The sequence below is a fragment of the Natator depressus genome, chromosome 20 (genome assembly GCF_965152275.1).
Source record: "Natator depressus isolate rNatDep1 chromosome 20, rNatDep2.hap1, whole genome shotgun sequence".
NCBI lineage: Eukaryota > Metazoa > Chordata > Testudines > Cheloniidae > Natator > Natator depressus.
In genome coordinates, this window is record NC_134253.1 from 382,884 (window position 1) to 397,020 (window position 14,137).

At 42.5% G+C, this 14,137-nt stretch overlaps 1 protein-coding gene across 5 annotated transcripts in view; it reads right to left on the reverse strand.

The window, feature by feature from the left end:
- The window catches only part of LIMA1 (LIM domain and actin binding 1), a 46,209-nt gene that overhangs the window by 10,777 nt on the left and 21,295 nt on the right, over positions 1-14,137 (reverse strand). For all 5 annotated transcript variants that reach the window (XM_074935805.1, XM_074935804.1, XM_074935806.1 and 2 more), the window contains 3 exons: positions 5,744-5,852; positions 3,746-3,900; positions 142-249 (listed from right to left, as the gene is read on the reverse strand). In XM_074935805.1, coding sequence (XP_074791906.1) covers positions 142-249; positions 3,746-3,900; positions 5,744-5,852 — 372 coding nt within the window. The remainder of the gene's footprint in view (positions 1-141; positions 250-3,745; positions 3,901-5,743; positions 5,853-14,137) is intronic.

Consider the following 14,137-nt stretch of genomic DNA (forward strand, 5'->3'; position numbering starts at 1 on the left):
TCTCAAAATCATGAGTCCCACAGCATGCAGGTAATTTGTATCAGCCAATACAGCTCAATTTCCAGATGCCTGTTGTATGTCCTCAAGCAGTTCCATTTCAAGCAGAGTTCTTGATCCTCAATCAATATGAGCGCATCTTACCTTATCCCCATCTTGATGGGAAATGGAGTCCTCAGGACTCGGAGGCACATTCTCCTTCTGCTCAGATTTGTAACTCTTGATTTCACTGTCACTGGCTTGAATCTCAGTCTGTAGAACAAAGGAATTGAGTGTTGACATTCTTTTTCCCTTAAAGTGAGAGAGCTTTCTACGTGTCTTCTTAAAGAAGTCTTGTGAATACTATGTCCTGTAACACACAGCTGATGACTAAAGGGAAGAGGACAAAGGAGTCTACAAATATTTGATGGGTGAAATACACCAAGGAGGGAGAGGAAATACAGGATAAAGGGAGTATAACTTTTATTCCATGCCATCATCACAGTATCAAAAATACCTTTCCACCAAGAACCAACCAATTTTTTCCTTAAAACCAACTTCTCTCTTTCTCTCTTGTTGTCACTCTGAATAATTCCACACCTTCCCTTACCTGAAATGCTGCCCCATGTTTTATTTTATTTAGGTCATAAGCACTTCAGGGCAAGGAACATGCATTATTCTCTAATGCTCTATGAAAGTGAGTTCTACCCTAGTTTCAGTACATGTCAACCAGCCAGGTGACAAACTGGAACTTCATCTTTCTCAAAGTTTGTCTCATTTCAGGCATGTTTTATAGAAAAAAGTCTTTCAATTTTTCAACTAAAAAACCCCAGAGAAACCTCATGCTTCTTTTGCCCATCAGTCAGTAGACTCTGTGGCAATGCAAGGCTCATGCCTTTCATGAGACAGCCTTTCTGTAGCAGGGGAAAGAAGCTGCCAAGCATCAGCAGCATATTGGACATCAAAAGGCCTTAAATAGGGACCAATGGGGGGAAGGGGGGGGGGGGGGAAGATAGCTCCGTGGTTTGGGCATTGGCCTGCTAAACCCAGGGTTGTGAGTTCAATCCTTGAGGGGGCCATTTAGGGATGTGGGGCAAAAACTGTGGATTGGTCCTGCTTTAAGCAGGGGGTTGGACTAGAAGGGACTTCAGGAGGTCATCTAGTCCAACCCCCTGCTCAAACCCTGATAACCCTGATATTCTATGATATGCTAGTACCTATCTTTTTGAACCTCAGTGTTTAATATAACAGGTTTTTAAATATAATAAGTAATAAGTATTCCTTGCAGTGTTCTGAAGGGATTATGCTATCACACTTACAACAGAAAAAACCATACAGCATACTTAGGCCATGTCTACACTGGCACTTTACAGCGCTGCAACTTTCTCACTCAGGGGTGTAAAAAAAAAACACCCCGCTGAGCACAGCAAGTTTCAGCGCTGTAAAGTGCCAGTACAGACAGTGCACCAGTGCTGGTAGCTGCGCCCCTCGTGGAGGTGTTTTAAGGGTGCTGGGAAAGCTCTCTCCCAGCCCTCTGCTGTGACTGCACAAGGCATGTTAAAGTGCTGCTGCAGCAGAGCGTTAACGTTGCCAGTTTAGACAAGCCCTTAGTCCTGATCAGGTGCTGTCTACACAAGAGACAACTCAAAAGAGTTCTCTCTCCAAAAAGGTTTCAGAGTAGCAGCCGAGTTAGTCTGTATTCGCAAAAAGAAAAGGAGTACTTGTGGCACCTTAGAGACTAACCAATTTATTTGAGCATAAGCTTTCGTGAGCTACAGCATCCGATGAAGTGAGCTATAGTGCTCCTTTTCTCTCTCCAAAAAGGTTAATAGTTCTGTTATATAGCATATATGGGCCTGGGCCTTGCTTTAAGATTTTACTGGTATTTCAGCTGGATACATACAGGATGAAGTAGGAAAGTACAAATTGCACACTTCCACACCAGCAAGATCCACTGTGCCCCCTGACAGTGGGGAGTACAAGGAATTCATAGGCGGAGGATAGCTCTCAATGATTCTGCCAAGGAATAAGAGCCATAGCTTCCACTGGTTTACTTGAAAACTATTGCAAACATTGTATGCATCTGATGAAGTGAGCTGTAGCTCACGAAAGCTTATGCTCAAATAAATTAGTTAGTCTCTAAGGTGCCACAAGTCCTCCTTTTCTCATTGCTGTAGCTGTAGCCATTTGCACCCACATTTAGCTACAATCAATGTTAAGAGGCCACGATAGAATCCTGCTGGGAGTGATTGAGGGTGATAATCTATATAGCATAGGCTCAGCCAGCAGGGGCATTCAAAGAAGCTCTGCTCACAATGGGACACCAAGCCAGGCTATTGTTCCAGCTGGTGTGGTTTTGGTTTTGTTCACAGTGAAGTCCAAAGGAGCCCACTTGTTAAACTGGTTGGCTGCTGGCTTCTTGGGAATGGTTTAGTCAGTGAACTCGAGCCTTCTCGGTTACAAACTGGAAAAGGCAATTTAGCAAACTGAATGTAACACAGGGAAGCATGATCTAAAATCTGCTATTAGCAGTTAAGCAGATTTGTTACATTGGCTGCAATTATTTTCAGCTCATGCCGTTAAGTTTACTTCAATTACTGCCCAAGGGCTTGAGAATTAGACCCACACTGCATATGGAAAAGGAGGACTTGTGGCACCTTAGAGACTAACCAATTTATTTGAGCATGAGCTTTCGTGAGCTACAGCTCACTTCATCGGATGCTGTAGCTCACGAAAGCTCATGCTCAAATAAATTGGTTAGTCTCTAAGGTGCCACAAGTCCTCCTTTTCTTTTTGCAAATACAGAGTAACACGGCTGTTACTCTGAAACACTGCATATGGCAGAGAGAAATCCCTTCAGCTTGGGCCGGGGTGTTCCAGCAGCAAGATTCAAAATGTATCTCTAGATATAGACACTTCTAAGAACCACAAGCACTTCCCAAGATTAACTTGGAGACTCTTCAACACTGGGGGCCAAAATCACCAGTCTAGTTTTTCTACCTAGAATATGGTCATCCACTTGGAACGTATGGCTAGAAAGGACACAAGATCAACAGAAGCCTCTAACATTAAAAAAAGCTGATGGTTCCAATTGACACACCCCTTCTTTCTGGCACATAAGCTTAGACTCTTGCTGTTTCTTTAGCTACAATGCATTAGCTTCTCATTTCCTGTTCAGTTATCTGGCCAACGAGGACAGCTCAGATCTTTGTAATAGCACAGGTAAGAAAAAACAGGCTGAGTTCATACGAATAGATGAGAAAAGGGATGTGAAGAGGAATGGTTGCAAAGGGGAAGATGGCTGGTTATAAAGCACAGGACAGAGTATCAGGAGGTCTGAACTCTATTGTATCACCTTGGGTAAGTCACTTCATCTCACTTTCCCTAAACCTCACTTTCCCCTAAACCACAGGAGGGTCATAAGATTACATTTCATTAGTGTTTTTAAAGCATGCAGAGATCCTCAGATACAGAGTGCTACAGACATGCAGAAAAAGAAAAGATGCCAGTTGCATTTCCAAGAAAGGTATGCAGACAGAAAGTATCAAGATTATTTCAGGAAGGGGCAAGTACACATCTCTTGCTGCAGTTTTCTCAATTCTTCAGAGCAGAAGACAGCTTTTAATTCCAAGTGAGACAATGAATACTCTGTTCTCAAACATGAGAACATTACATTTTAATAGCCTAGTTTCCATCAGAACCATTTACTGGCCTCAGGGCTACACCAATATGACACCCGCTACTTCACAGATAGAACAGACAGACGCACCATGTGGCCTGTGGAGCGGCCTTGCTTGGAAACAGCTGCCTGGTATTTTGCCATTCTATCCTTTATTGAAGTTTCTGTTAGGGGAGGCATCTCCAGGTTTCTTCTAGTCTCTGGCTTGTCTGGGCTGAATGTTGGAGAGCTACATACCAGGTGATCTGGAACAAGGAGGTTATATGGTTAGACTAACCTTATAAGTGAAGCACTGAACAGTAAAATCTTCTGTTCAAAGAGATTCAGGTCTTTTTGTCCTCCACTCTCAAAACACATGGGAATCCCGAACTTGAGAGGTGTTCTATCCCATGGCTTATGCTATACCAGGGGGACCAGTCTACCCCAGCAAATACAACTGAATACTAAAAGCAGCACCTCAAAGTGCAGTTAACATCTGCTTTGGCACAATCCAGCCAGTAAACTCCTCAGCAGTAAAGACAATAAAAATAATCTGTACTTGGAAGAATATATAGGCATTATCAAGCAGATAGCAAGTGAGATGTGCTGAGGAGAACAAATGGGTTCAATTATATTTAACCCAGAGAAGAATGGTAATGCAAGACTGTTCATTACACCAATAATGTACCCAGGGTTTTTTTGGGAATGTGATGGAGGAAGAGAAGGGAAGGCACATAGGGTTATTTAAAACACCAAGTAAAAGCTTAACCCTACACTACTAACAAATCCCCAAATATACCACTTACATGGTGGTGTCTTCCATCTGAAGATCTCAAAGCAAAACACTTCATAAACAACTAAACCTAATTTCATATCATGCTGGCAAGATAGGCAGGAGCTATCCATTTTACAGAGCAGGAGATGGAAGAACAGAGATTAGGCATTTTGTCCAAAGCCACAGTGGTAGATCTGTTAATACTACCCAGATCTCTTAACTCCCAGTGCTCTGTCACAGATTACCAAGTCATCCTTTCTGCACATCAGTTCACCACTATCTTACAGCCTTTATTTTAGACAGGGAAAAGATTTAAGGGCCCAGCACCTCTGATTATTCAACTACCTCGCTTCCCAGTTAAGGTCCACTTACATAATAGTTTTGACCACGACGTGGAGAACTAGAAATGAAGAGAGACCTTTCACTAACTAACCCAGCCTCAAAATGAAAATTTCATTTTAATTTAGAAGGCACAATGTTTTAATAGGGTGTACACTGGTAAGAATTGGTACCTTTCATTGCTCTCTCTAGCCTGGTTCAGATAAGGGTATTGTTTACAGCATTAGGAAGTAAAGTTCAATGCTAGCCATAGGCTGGAAACATAGGTGTTGCATTTAAAGCTATTGTTCTAACAAAAGCTGTTTAAAGATACCTGTACAATACAAGGTAGTGCTCATCAGTCAAGAATTCCATAGCAGGTGTATAACTTTTGGAGGGATTTAAAGCAACAACATGAAGAATTTCACAGTACTGGGTCACAAGGGAAATACTGGCAGGCAGGGAATTAGGGACAAGAGTGTTTATTTCTCTGGTTTCTAAATTAAGCTGCTTCTCGTAGAAAATAAAAAGTACCATCTAATAGAAAATGGGACTAGGAATCAAGAGATATGGCTTCTATTAGCTCTGCTATGAAGTTTTTTCTCCCATGCTTCAGTTTCTCTGTAGGATCCCAGAGAAAGATACAGGGTGCAAGGATATTATGTAAAAGAAAAATCTTAGTTTATTAGTGTTGATAAATATCATCAATAATTCCTAGTTCTTATCTAGCACTAATGGGTAGACATCAAAGCACTTTACAAAGGAGGTCAGTATCATTATTTCCATTTTACAGTCTTGCAACTTGCCCAAGGTCACCCAGCAGGAGAGTGGCAGAGTAGGGAATAAGAACCCAGCTCCTTTTAGTCCCAGTCCTGTGCTCAAGGGCCACACTGCCTTGAGCCTCAGATGGAAGGCGTTCTGTCTCCTTCCTCTGTCAGACATTATTCCCCTCCTGTTACATGCACAAAAGGGAGTTGTTTTAATGCACAGGCCCAAATGGCTCGAAACTAATCAACCTGAAGCATTATGGCTCCTCTCTCCAGAGCAGATGTCAAGGTCCTCTGAAGAGAAGCTGTTTTCAGAGATTCTCCTGCTACCTGCAGTCCTACTCTGGTCCCGAAAAATCTGTAAGACAAAAACCCACCTATGAGGTGTTTGGACAAGGCAGAGATTGTTGTGCATAATCCTTTAAGATGCATAGGTGTCTCTAGCAAATCTCCTTTACTGGACTAAACAAATCTAGCACATGACGTCCTATTTAAGCAATATCAAGTTTGGTCACAGGATACCTACCTCTCCAGACATATCCACAGATGCCTTTTGATTGTGAAAGACAACTAGAATGCCACATGTTAGATATCCACAACATATCCTACAAGCTAGATGTCCAGGGAAGGAGATATATAAGCACTCATACCAGTTTATAAATTAACAGTTTACAAGCTCAGTAACAATCGTTTCATCAAGCTATGAAATTAAGAGAGAAATAGATGTTAAGATACCAATACATCAGCATTACCATTCAGTAACTACAAAGGAGAACAAAAACTTTAGCTTATGACTACAGTTACATTTGATAGCAGTCAATAAGTACAACCTATCAGAGTCAGACTGACCCCCAAATTAGGTCTGGTAGTCAGGCTGACACTTCAATAGGTTGGTGCTAGACAGAAATAGCCTCAGATCTCCAGGATAAACCACCAACCACATGGTTGTGACGCTGGATGTAACGCCTCTATATAAATCCACGGTACACCCACACCTTGAACACCATGTGCAGATCTGGTCGCTCCGTCTCAAAGAAGTTACTAGAATTGGAAAAGGTGCAGAGAAGGGCAACAAAAAAAAATGAGGGGTATGGAACAAGTTCCATTTGAGGAGAGATTAAAAAGACTGGGACTTTTCAGTTTAAAAAAAAAAGAGACGACTAAGGGGGGGGAATAGGAAAGAGGTCTATAAAAATCCTGAATGGTGTGGAGAAAGCAAATAAGGAAGTGTTATTTACCCTTTCACATAACACAAGAACCAAGGGTCACCCAGTGAAATTAATAGGCAACAGGTTTAAGACAAACAAAAGGAAGTACTTAGTCACACAACTCAGTGTCGGCCTGTGAAACTCACTGCCACGGGATGTTGTGAAGGCCAAAACTATAACTGGGTTAAAAAAAAAATTAAATAAGTTCCTGGAGAATAGGTCCATCAATGACAATTAGCCAAGATGGTCAAGGATGCAACCCCATGCTCTGGCTGTCCCTAGGCCTGACTGCCAGACGCTAGGACAGGATGACGAGATGGATCACTCAATTACTTACTGCCTTGTTCATTCTGAAGCATCCAACATTGACCACTGTTAGAAGACAGATACTGAGCTAGATGGACCATCGATCTGACCCAGTATGGCCATTCTTATGCCGGGGTGTTTTGTACTAGCAGCAGACACAGATGCTCTGGTCAGTTCCTTCAGATTTGATACATATTTGCTCCAATCAACCCTCAAATGGCTCCCTATACAACTTTTTAGTGCACAATAAAAAAAATCCAACAATTATAGAAATAAGTTTCAACAGCTCCTCTGAATGCTCTGTCGTGTGCAGAGTTTAGTTTGCCTACACCAAAATTGGATGTTTTCACAGCTGAAAGTCAACCTATAAAAACAGCACGAGATGAGAGCTCTCTTCTCCCCAGGAAGAGTTAAGTCTCAGAGCCCACTGGAAATTGAGGGGGTGCGGGGGCGGGGATTTGGCAAGACACTCCAACCACACATTTCTTTTCCTGCTTCCAACAAGTTTCTCATTTTGCTGGTCACCAAACTGATAGAAATTCCAGTTTTATACTTACAGAGCTGTACTGTAGGATAATCCCTGTGAAAAATCAGGCCTCTTTAGCACATAGAACAGAGGAACTTCACCAGGAAAGGAAAAGGCAGTTGGAAAAATGCCTTGTTTTCCATTAGCAAGGTTAGAAATTTTATATTTCTATAGTTTAGGAAATTGGTAATGTTTCTGACTGGAAAAGCATTTTATTGACACAAATCTTTTCCTTCTGGTGAAGGTACTGATAGATGCACCCAAGTGGAGCCTACGCACTTCTAGGAATTTGCAGACTCCTCAGTCATCTCCAAGATTTGCTTGCACATTCCTGTTGAGTTCCACCACCACACTGAGCCAACACTCTGAAGTGCTTGAAACCCTACAGTTTGGGATTAAAGTACAGACAACAGTTTCTCTTTTCTCCCAGTACATGGAACAGAGTATTTTAGGCTGAGATTTTTGGGAGAGTGCTGCTAATGGAACAGTGCTAAGGGGCGGTGGTAAGGGGGAAGGTGAACTTCAGATGTATTAGCCCATTGAAAGATCCTACTAGCATAAATCTGGAGACATATCTGACATCTAGTTTGCAATGTTTAACACAAAGTTCATGCTTCTTTATACTGGGTGTGGTTGGCAGAAAGGAAGGTGGAACAAACAAGTTCTTACAACGGCACAGTATGACCCAGGAAGAAAGTTTAATTGGTCAGGTAAGTGCATCTGGAAATACGAAAGAATAGTAGCTCTCTCTTAAACCAGAAGCTCTCAGCTATATAACTAAATCTTGTGAGTATCTGGATTCCATTCTCATTTAGATGACAAACAATCCTATCTAAGAACAGAGATGCATACATCTAGAAGCTTGCTTGAGTTCCTTAAGGAGCGGTTTCCTCCTCCTCTCTCTCCTCCCCACATCCCCCATCCTCCTTCCTGCCAGCAGACTGGAACTGATTTGAACAAACTTTCCCTGAAATCTTCACTCAGAGATTATGTAGACTAAACACAAACAGAAATAAAATAAAAAGCTAAGGTTTCCTGAAGCTTAAGGTAATATTCTTTCATGATGCTTTTAAACCAGATTGGGCAAAATACTCCCAAGTGTTGCAATTCATTCCATTATGCATGAAAGCACACTGTACTGGCTATCCTATCAACCAGAGCAAAACCTGGTCACAGCCCACAAGGAGCTTACAATTTAGAGACATGTGCTAAAGAAACTATGGTTCTGGTTAGCAGGGAGTTGAGGGATTCAAAGTTTGAGAGGTATAGTCCTTTCTTTTGTTCATCTTATGCCATCACGAGAACAAATGGATACTAGTTATAGGGCAAAAAGAAAAGGAGTACTTGTGGCACCTTAGAGACTACCAATTTATTTGAGCATAAGCTTTCGTGAGCTACAGCTCGCTTCATCGGATGCATACCGTGGAAAGTGTAGAAGATCTTTTTATACACACAAAGCATGAAAAAATACCTCCCCCCACCCCACTCTCCTGCTGGTAATAGCTTATCTAAAGTGATCGCTCTCCTTACAACGTGTATGATAATCAAGTTGGGCCATTTCCAGCATAAATCCAGGTTCTCCCCCCCCCCCCGCCCCCCTCACACACACACACACACCCACCCACCCTCCTGTTAGTAATAGCTTATCTAAAGAGACCACTCTCCTTACAATGTGTATGATAAGGAAGGTGGGCCATTTCCAGCACAAATCCAGGAGTTTACCAAGAGCATCTGAGGAACTGCAGGGGGGAGGGGGTAGGAAAAAACAAGGGGAAATAGGTTACCTTGCATAATGACTTAGCCACTCCCAGTCTCTATTCAAGCCTAAGTTAATTGTATCCAATTTGCAAATGAATTCCAATTCAGCAGTCTCTCCCTGGAGTCTGGATTTGAAGTTTTTCTATTGTAATATCGCAACTTTCATGTATGTAATCGCGTGACCAGAGAAATTGAAGTGTTCTCCCACTGGTTTTTGAACGTTATAATTCTTGACATCTGATTTGTGTCCATTTATTCTTTTACGTAGAGACTGTCCAGTTTGACCAATGTACATGGCAGAGGGGCATTGCTGGCACATGATGGCATATATCACATTGGTGGATGTGCAGGTGAACGAGCCTCTGATAGTGTGGCTGATGTTATTAGGCCCTGTGATGGTGTCCCCTGAATAGATATATGTGGGTACAGTTGGCAATGGGCTTTGTTGCCAGGATAGGTTCCTGGGTTAGTGGTTCTGTTGTGTGGTATGTGGTTGCTGGTGAGTATTCGCTTCAGGTTGGGGGGCTGTCTGTAGGCAAGGACTGGCCTGTCTCTCTCACAAATCTTGGGAGCGTTGGGTCATCCTTCAGGTTGTAGATCCTTAATAATGCGTTGGAGGGGTTTTAGTTGGGGGCTGAAGGTGACGGCTAGTGGAGTTCTGTTATTTTCTTTGTTAGGCCTGTCCTGTAGTAGGTGACTTCTGGGAACTCTTCTGGCTCTATCAATCTGTTTCTTCACTTCCGCAGGTGGGTATTGTAGCTGTAAGAATGCTTGATAGAGATCTTGTAGGTGTTTGTCTCTGTCTGAGGAGTTGGAGCAAATGCGGTTGTATCGCAGAGCTTGGCTGTAGACAATGGATCGTGTGGTGTGGTCAGGGTGAAAGCTGGAGGCATGTAGGTAGGAATAGCGGTCAGTAGGTTTCCGGTATAGGGTGGTGTTTATGTGACCATCGTTTATTAGCACTGTAGTGTCCAGGAAGTGGATCTCTTGTGTGGACTGGACCAGGCTGAGGTTGATGGTGGGATGGAAATTGTTGAAATCATGGTGGAATTCCTCAAGGGCTTCTTTTCCATGGGTCCAGATGATGAAGATGTCATCAATATAGCGCAAGTAGAGTAGGGGCGTTAGGGGACGAGAGCTGAGGAAGCGTTGTTCTAAGTCAGCCATAAAAATGTTGGCATACTGTGGGGCCATGCGGGTACCCATAGCAGTGCCGCTGATTTGAAGGTATACATTGTCCCCAAATGTAAAATAGTTATGGGTAAGGACAAAGTCACAAAGTTCAGCCACCAGGTTAGCCGTGACATTATCGGGGATAGCGTTCTTGACGGCTTGTAGTCCATCTTTGTGTGGAATGTTGGTGTAGAGGGCTTCTACATCCATAGTGGCCAGGATGGTGTTATCAGGAAGATCACCGATGGATTGTAGTTTCCTCAGGAAGTCAGTGGTGTCTCGAAGGTAACTGGGAGTGCTGGTAGCGTAGGGCCTGAGGGGGGAGTCTACATAGCCAGACAATCCAGCTGTCAGGGTGCCAATGCCTGAGATGATAGGGCGCCCAGAATTTCCAGGTTTATGGATCTTGGGTAGTAGATTACCAACAGGAGAGTGGGTTTGTGTGTGTGTGTGTGGGGGGGGGGAGAACCTGGATTTATGTTGGAAATGGCCCAACTTGATTATCATACACATTGTAAGGAGAGTGATCACTTTAGATAAACTATTACCAGCAGGAGAGTGGGGTGGGGGGAGGTATTTTTTCATGCTTTGTGTGTATAAAAAGATCTTCTACACCTTCCACAGTATGCATCCGATGAAGTGAGCTGTAGCTCACGAAAGCTTATGCTCAAATAAATTGGTTAGTCTCTAAGGTGCCACAAGTACTCCTTTTCTTTTTGCGAATACAGACTAACACGGCTGTTACTCTGAAACCTAGTTATAGGGCAGTAAGTTTAGAACAGAGGGAAATACCGCTTTACTCGGTATATTGTCAAACTGGAATTCACTGCAGCAGGAAATCAGATTCAAATACTGGAAGTAGACCATGTCATGACTGTAGCTATGCAGTAATGTAACAAGTGTACTAAAGTCTCAAGCCAATCACCTCCTCAGCCCTCCCCAACAATTGTACATATGCATTTGGGGGGGAGGGAGGAAGGACTGGGGAGGAATACCTTCACCTTAAGGATCAAGTATTGACTACTTGGAGGGAAGATACCTAACTGATTAGCTAATGATCCGATTCTGTGAGGCACTTGCCACAAACTTGCTGTGACACCTTGGGCAAAGTACTATACTTTGCTGCACCTCAGTTTCCCCATCTGTAAAATGGGGTGTGCAAAACCCCCCCAGAAACACAAAAAACCCACCAATCTCTGGGAAGCCCCAGGTTCTTGGATGAAAGATTCTGTAAGTGCAGCGCTGCCATTACATTTGGTCTTTTGCCAAACAACTCATCTTGCTTTGGGCAAACCATGCCTAATTTATATAGCACCATAAGAATAAAAGTCACTGCATAGTAGATTAACAGCGCCAAAAAGAACAAGTTTCTGCCTCAAAACAACAGAAAGGGACAAACGTATCTTAATGCTTAGATGGGATGTTTTAGGTTATGCTCCCCCTGACTTTCTTCTACTACTTGCGCTTGTGTGCCTTATTTGATGCGAGTCACTGGGACACTCTGAAGTATCTTTGAAATTGCCAAAGACTTGAGACTTTAGAACCAATAAGTAATAAAGGAAAGCTGGTCTTTTGCTTCAGGCATCACTTTGAGTCCCACACCCTCGTCTCAGGCAGGCTGCTACTGATGTGCTTAGAAGTACTTTCTTCCCAAAGATGCAATAAAAATTTGTCTTGCTTCTGAGATTCAGAAGCTGGATCAAAATCTGAATAGAAAAGAAGAACTGGGCTCGTACAGGGATTGCGGCATCCCTGGGCAAAATTTAATCCAGCCATTTTTTGGTTGTTTTGGGAGTCTGGATAGTTTTGTTTCTACAAACAGATGCAGGTGAGGACATAAGGGGCAGAGACAGTCAGAAGCATCAATTTAGGAGCTATCCATGTTGAATTACAGAACGCAGCACATTGCACTTTGTAACTACCTAGACTTGTGCTGCTTCTCCAATTGTTCCCTACTTGAATGCAACTAAAGTATATTCCTATGCTGCATGACACAATCTGCATATCATCACCCTCATACCCCTTAAAATTTCCAGGGCCAGAAAACTTACAGTAGTGCTTTTTAGTTGCAACAAAGGCCTTTCCCCTTCATTTTAAAAAACTTAGGCATTTTACTTGATAAGTTGGATTGAGGGCAAAAAATGCATGTGCAAAATGAATTCTGAGTGGGCAGAGTTGGAATTTAAGGGAAGAATCCCTCAAAGTTTCAGGACTTGCTGTGACAGTATGTCAAATAACAACTTATCTATGACATACAGTTACCAATTCCAGCTGTTGAAGATGAGTAGTTTGGTCAGCTCAAAAACACTTCCTTCCCCCCATGCTCAGATACAGTTACTCAAGTTTGCCTGGAAAACTGGTACTTTCCTGTGGAGTTTTCATGTGCTCTGGGAACTTGTGCCCCTGAGATTGAATTCCTGAGAAGAAATCTCCAAAGTCACACCTTGCTACTGCTACTTGTAATTAGCAAAAAGAAAAGGAGTACTTGTGGCACCTTAGAGACTAACCAATTTGAGCATAAGCTTGCGTGAGCTACAGCTCACTTGATCGATGATGTGAGCTGTAGCTCACGAAAGCTTATGCTCAAATAAATTGGTTAGTCTCTAAGGTGCCACAAGTACTCCTTTTCTTTTTGCGAATACAGACTAACATGGCTGTTACTCTGAAACTTGTAATTAGCACTGTACGGATGGAGTCAATAGCAAAGGCAGCTCTTAAAAACATTAATGAAGACTAAGAACTCAGATTTAAACAGTTACTGTGAGAAACCGTTCTTAATGCCTATATTCAGCCTAACCCAAAGATTCTGTCCCCCAAGACCCCCATTTATTTAATATCTAAAGTAAATATCTTCCCTGTCCAAGATTTTGCTTTGTTTTACTGAATGATCTAATAAAACCATCCGGAGTAAAACAAAGCCAGAAATATAAGGAATTATGGGTAAACTGGAGAATCCACCAGCATCAAGGCCCCAGGACTCTGTTGTAAGTCACTGGCATATGCAACTCATTTTCTAGTTAAGCAATTCTCCCTGGGGACAAAATCTGCAGTCCACATGCAGGATCAAATTTCATGAGCAATTGTAGGAAAATGCAAGCCCTGTGCGTTTGCAAGTCAAAACTAGCAAAGGCGTGAGCTCGTCTAGCTATTTTCCCTGAGAGAGGATTTTCTCTGATAGGAAACATTTATTAAGATACACAGATGAGAGGATAGCAAAAAGGAGATGGAGTTTCAGCTCAGTACACTATACAGTGAGCCCTTAGACTTTTCCTGTAGCTTTGGCAGACCTTCCTGTCCCACAGCAGCGGGTGTTAAGCTATTCACAAAGGGAGCTTAATAGTTTTTTTTATACAACTAAAGTTTAAATGACTCACTGCTTAGTGCGCACAGGAGAAATTAATAGGCAGTCAGCCCCACCTTGCTCAAAAAAAAAAAATACTCAAATACCAGTCCATTCTGTATTTTCAATTGGATCCAACCAAAAATGAGAGAAATTATCTATCCATCCCAGATTAACATGTTAAAAGAAGAATTCACTGCTATTATGGAACTGCAACGCAGAGTCGCAAAAAGAAAAGGAGTACTTGTGGCACCTTAGAGACTAACCAATTTATCTGAGCATAAGCTTTCGTGAGCTACAGCATTCGATGAAGTGAGCTGTAGCTCACGAAA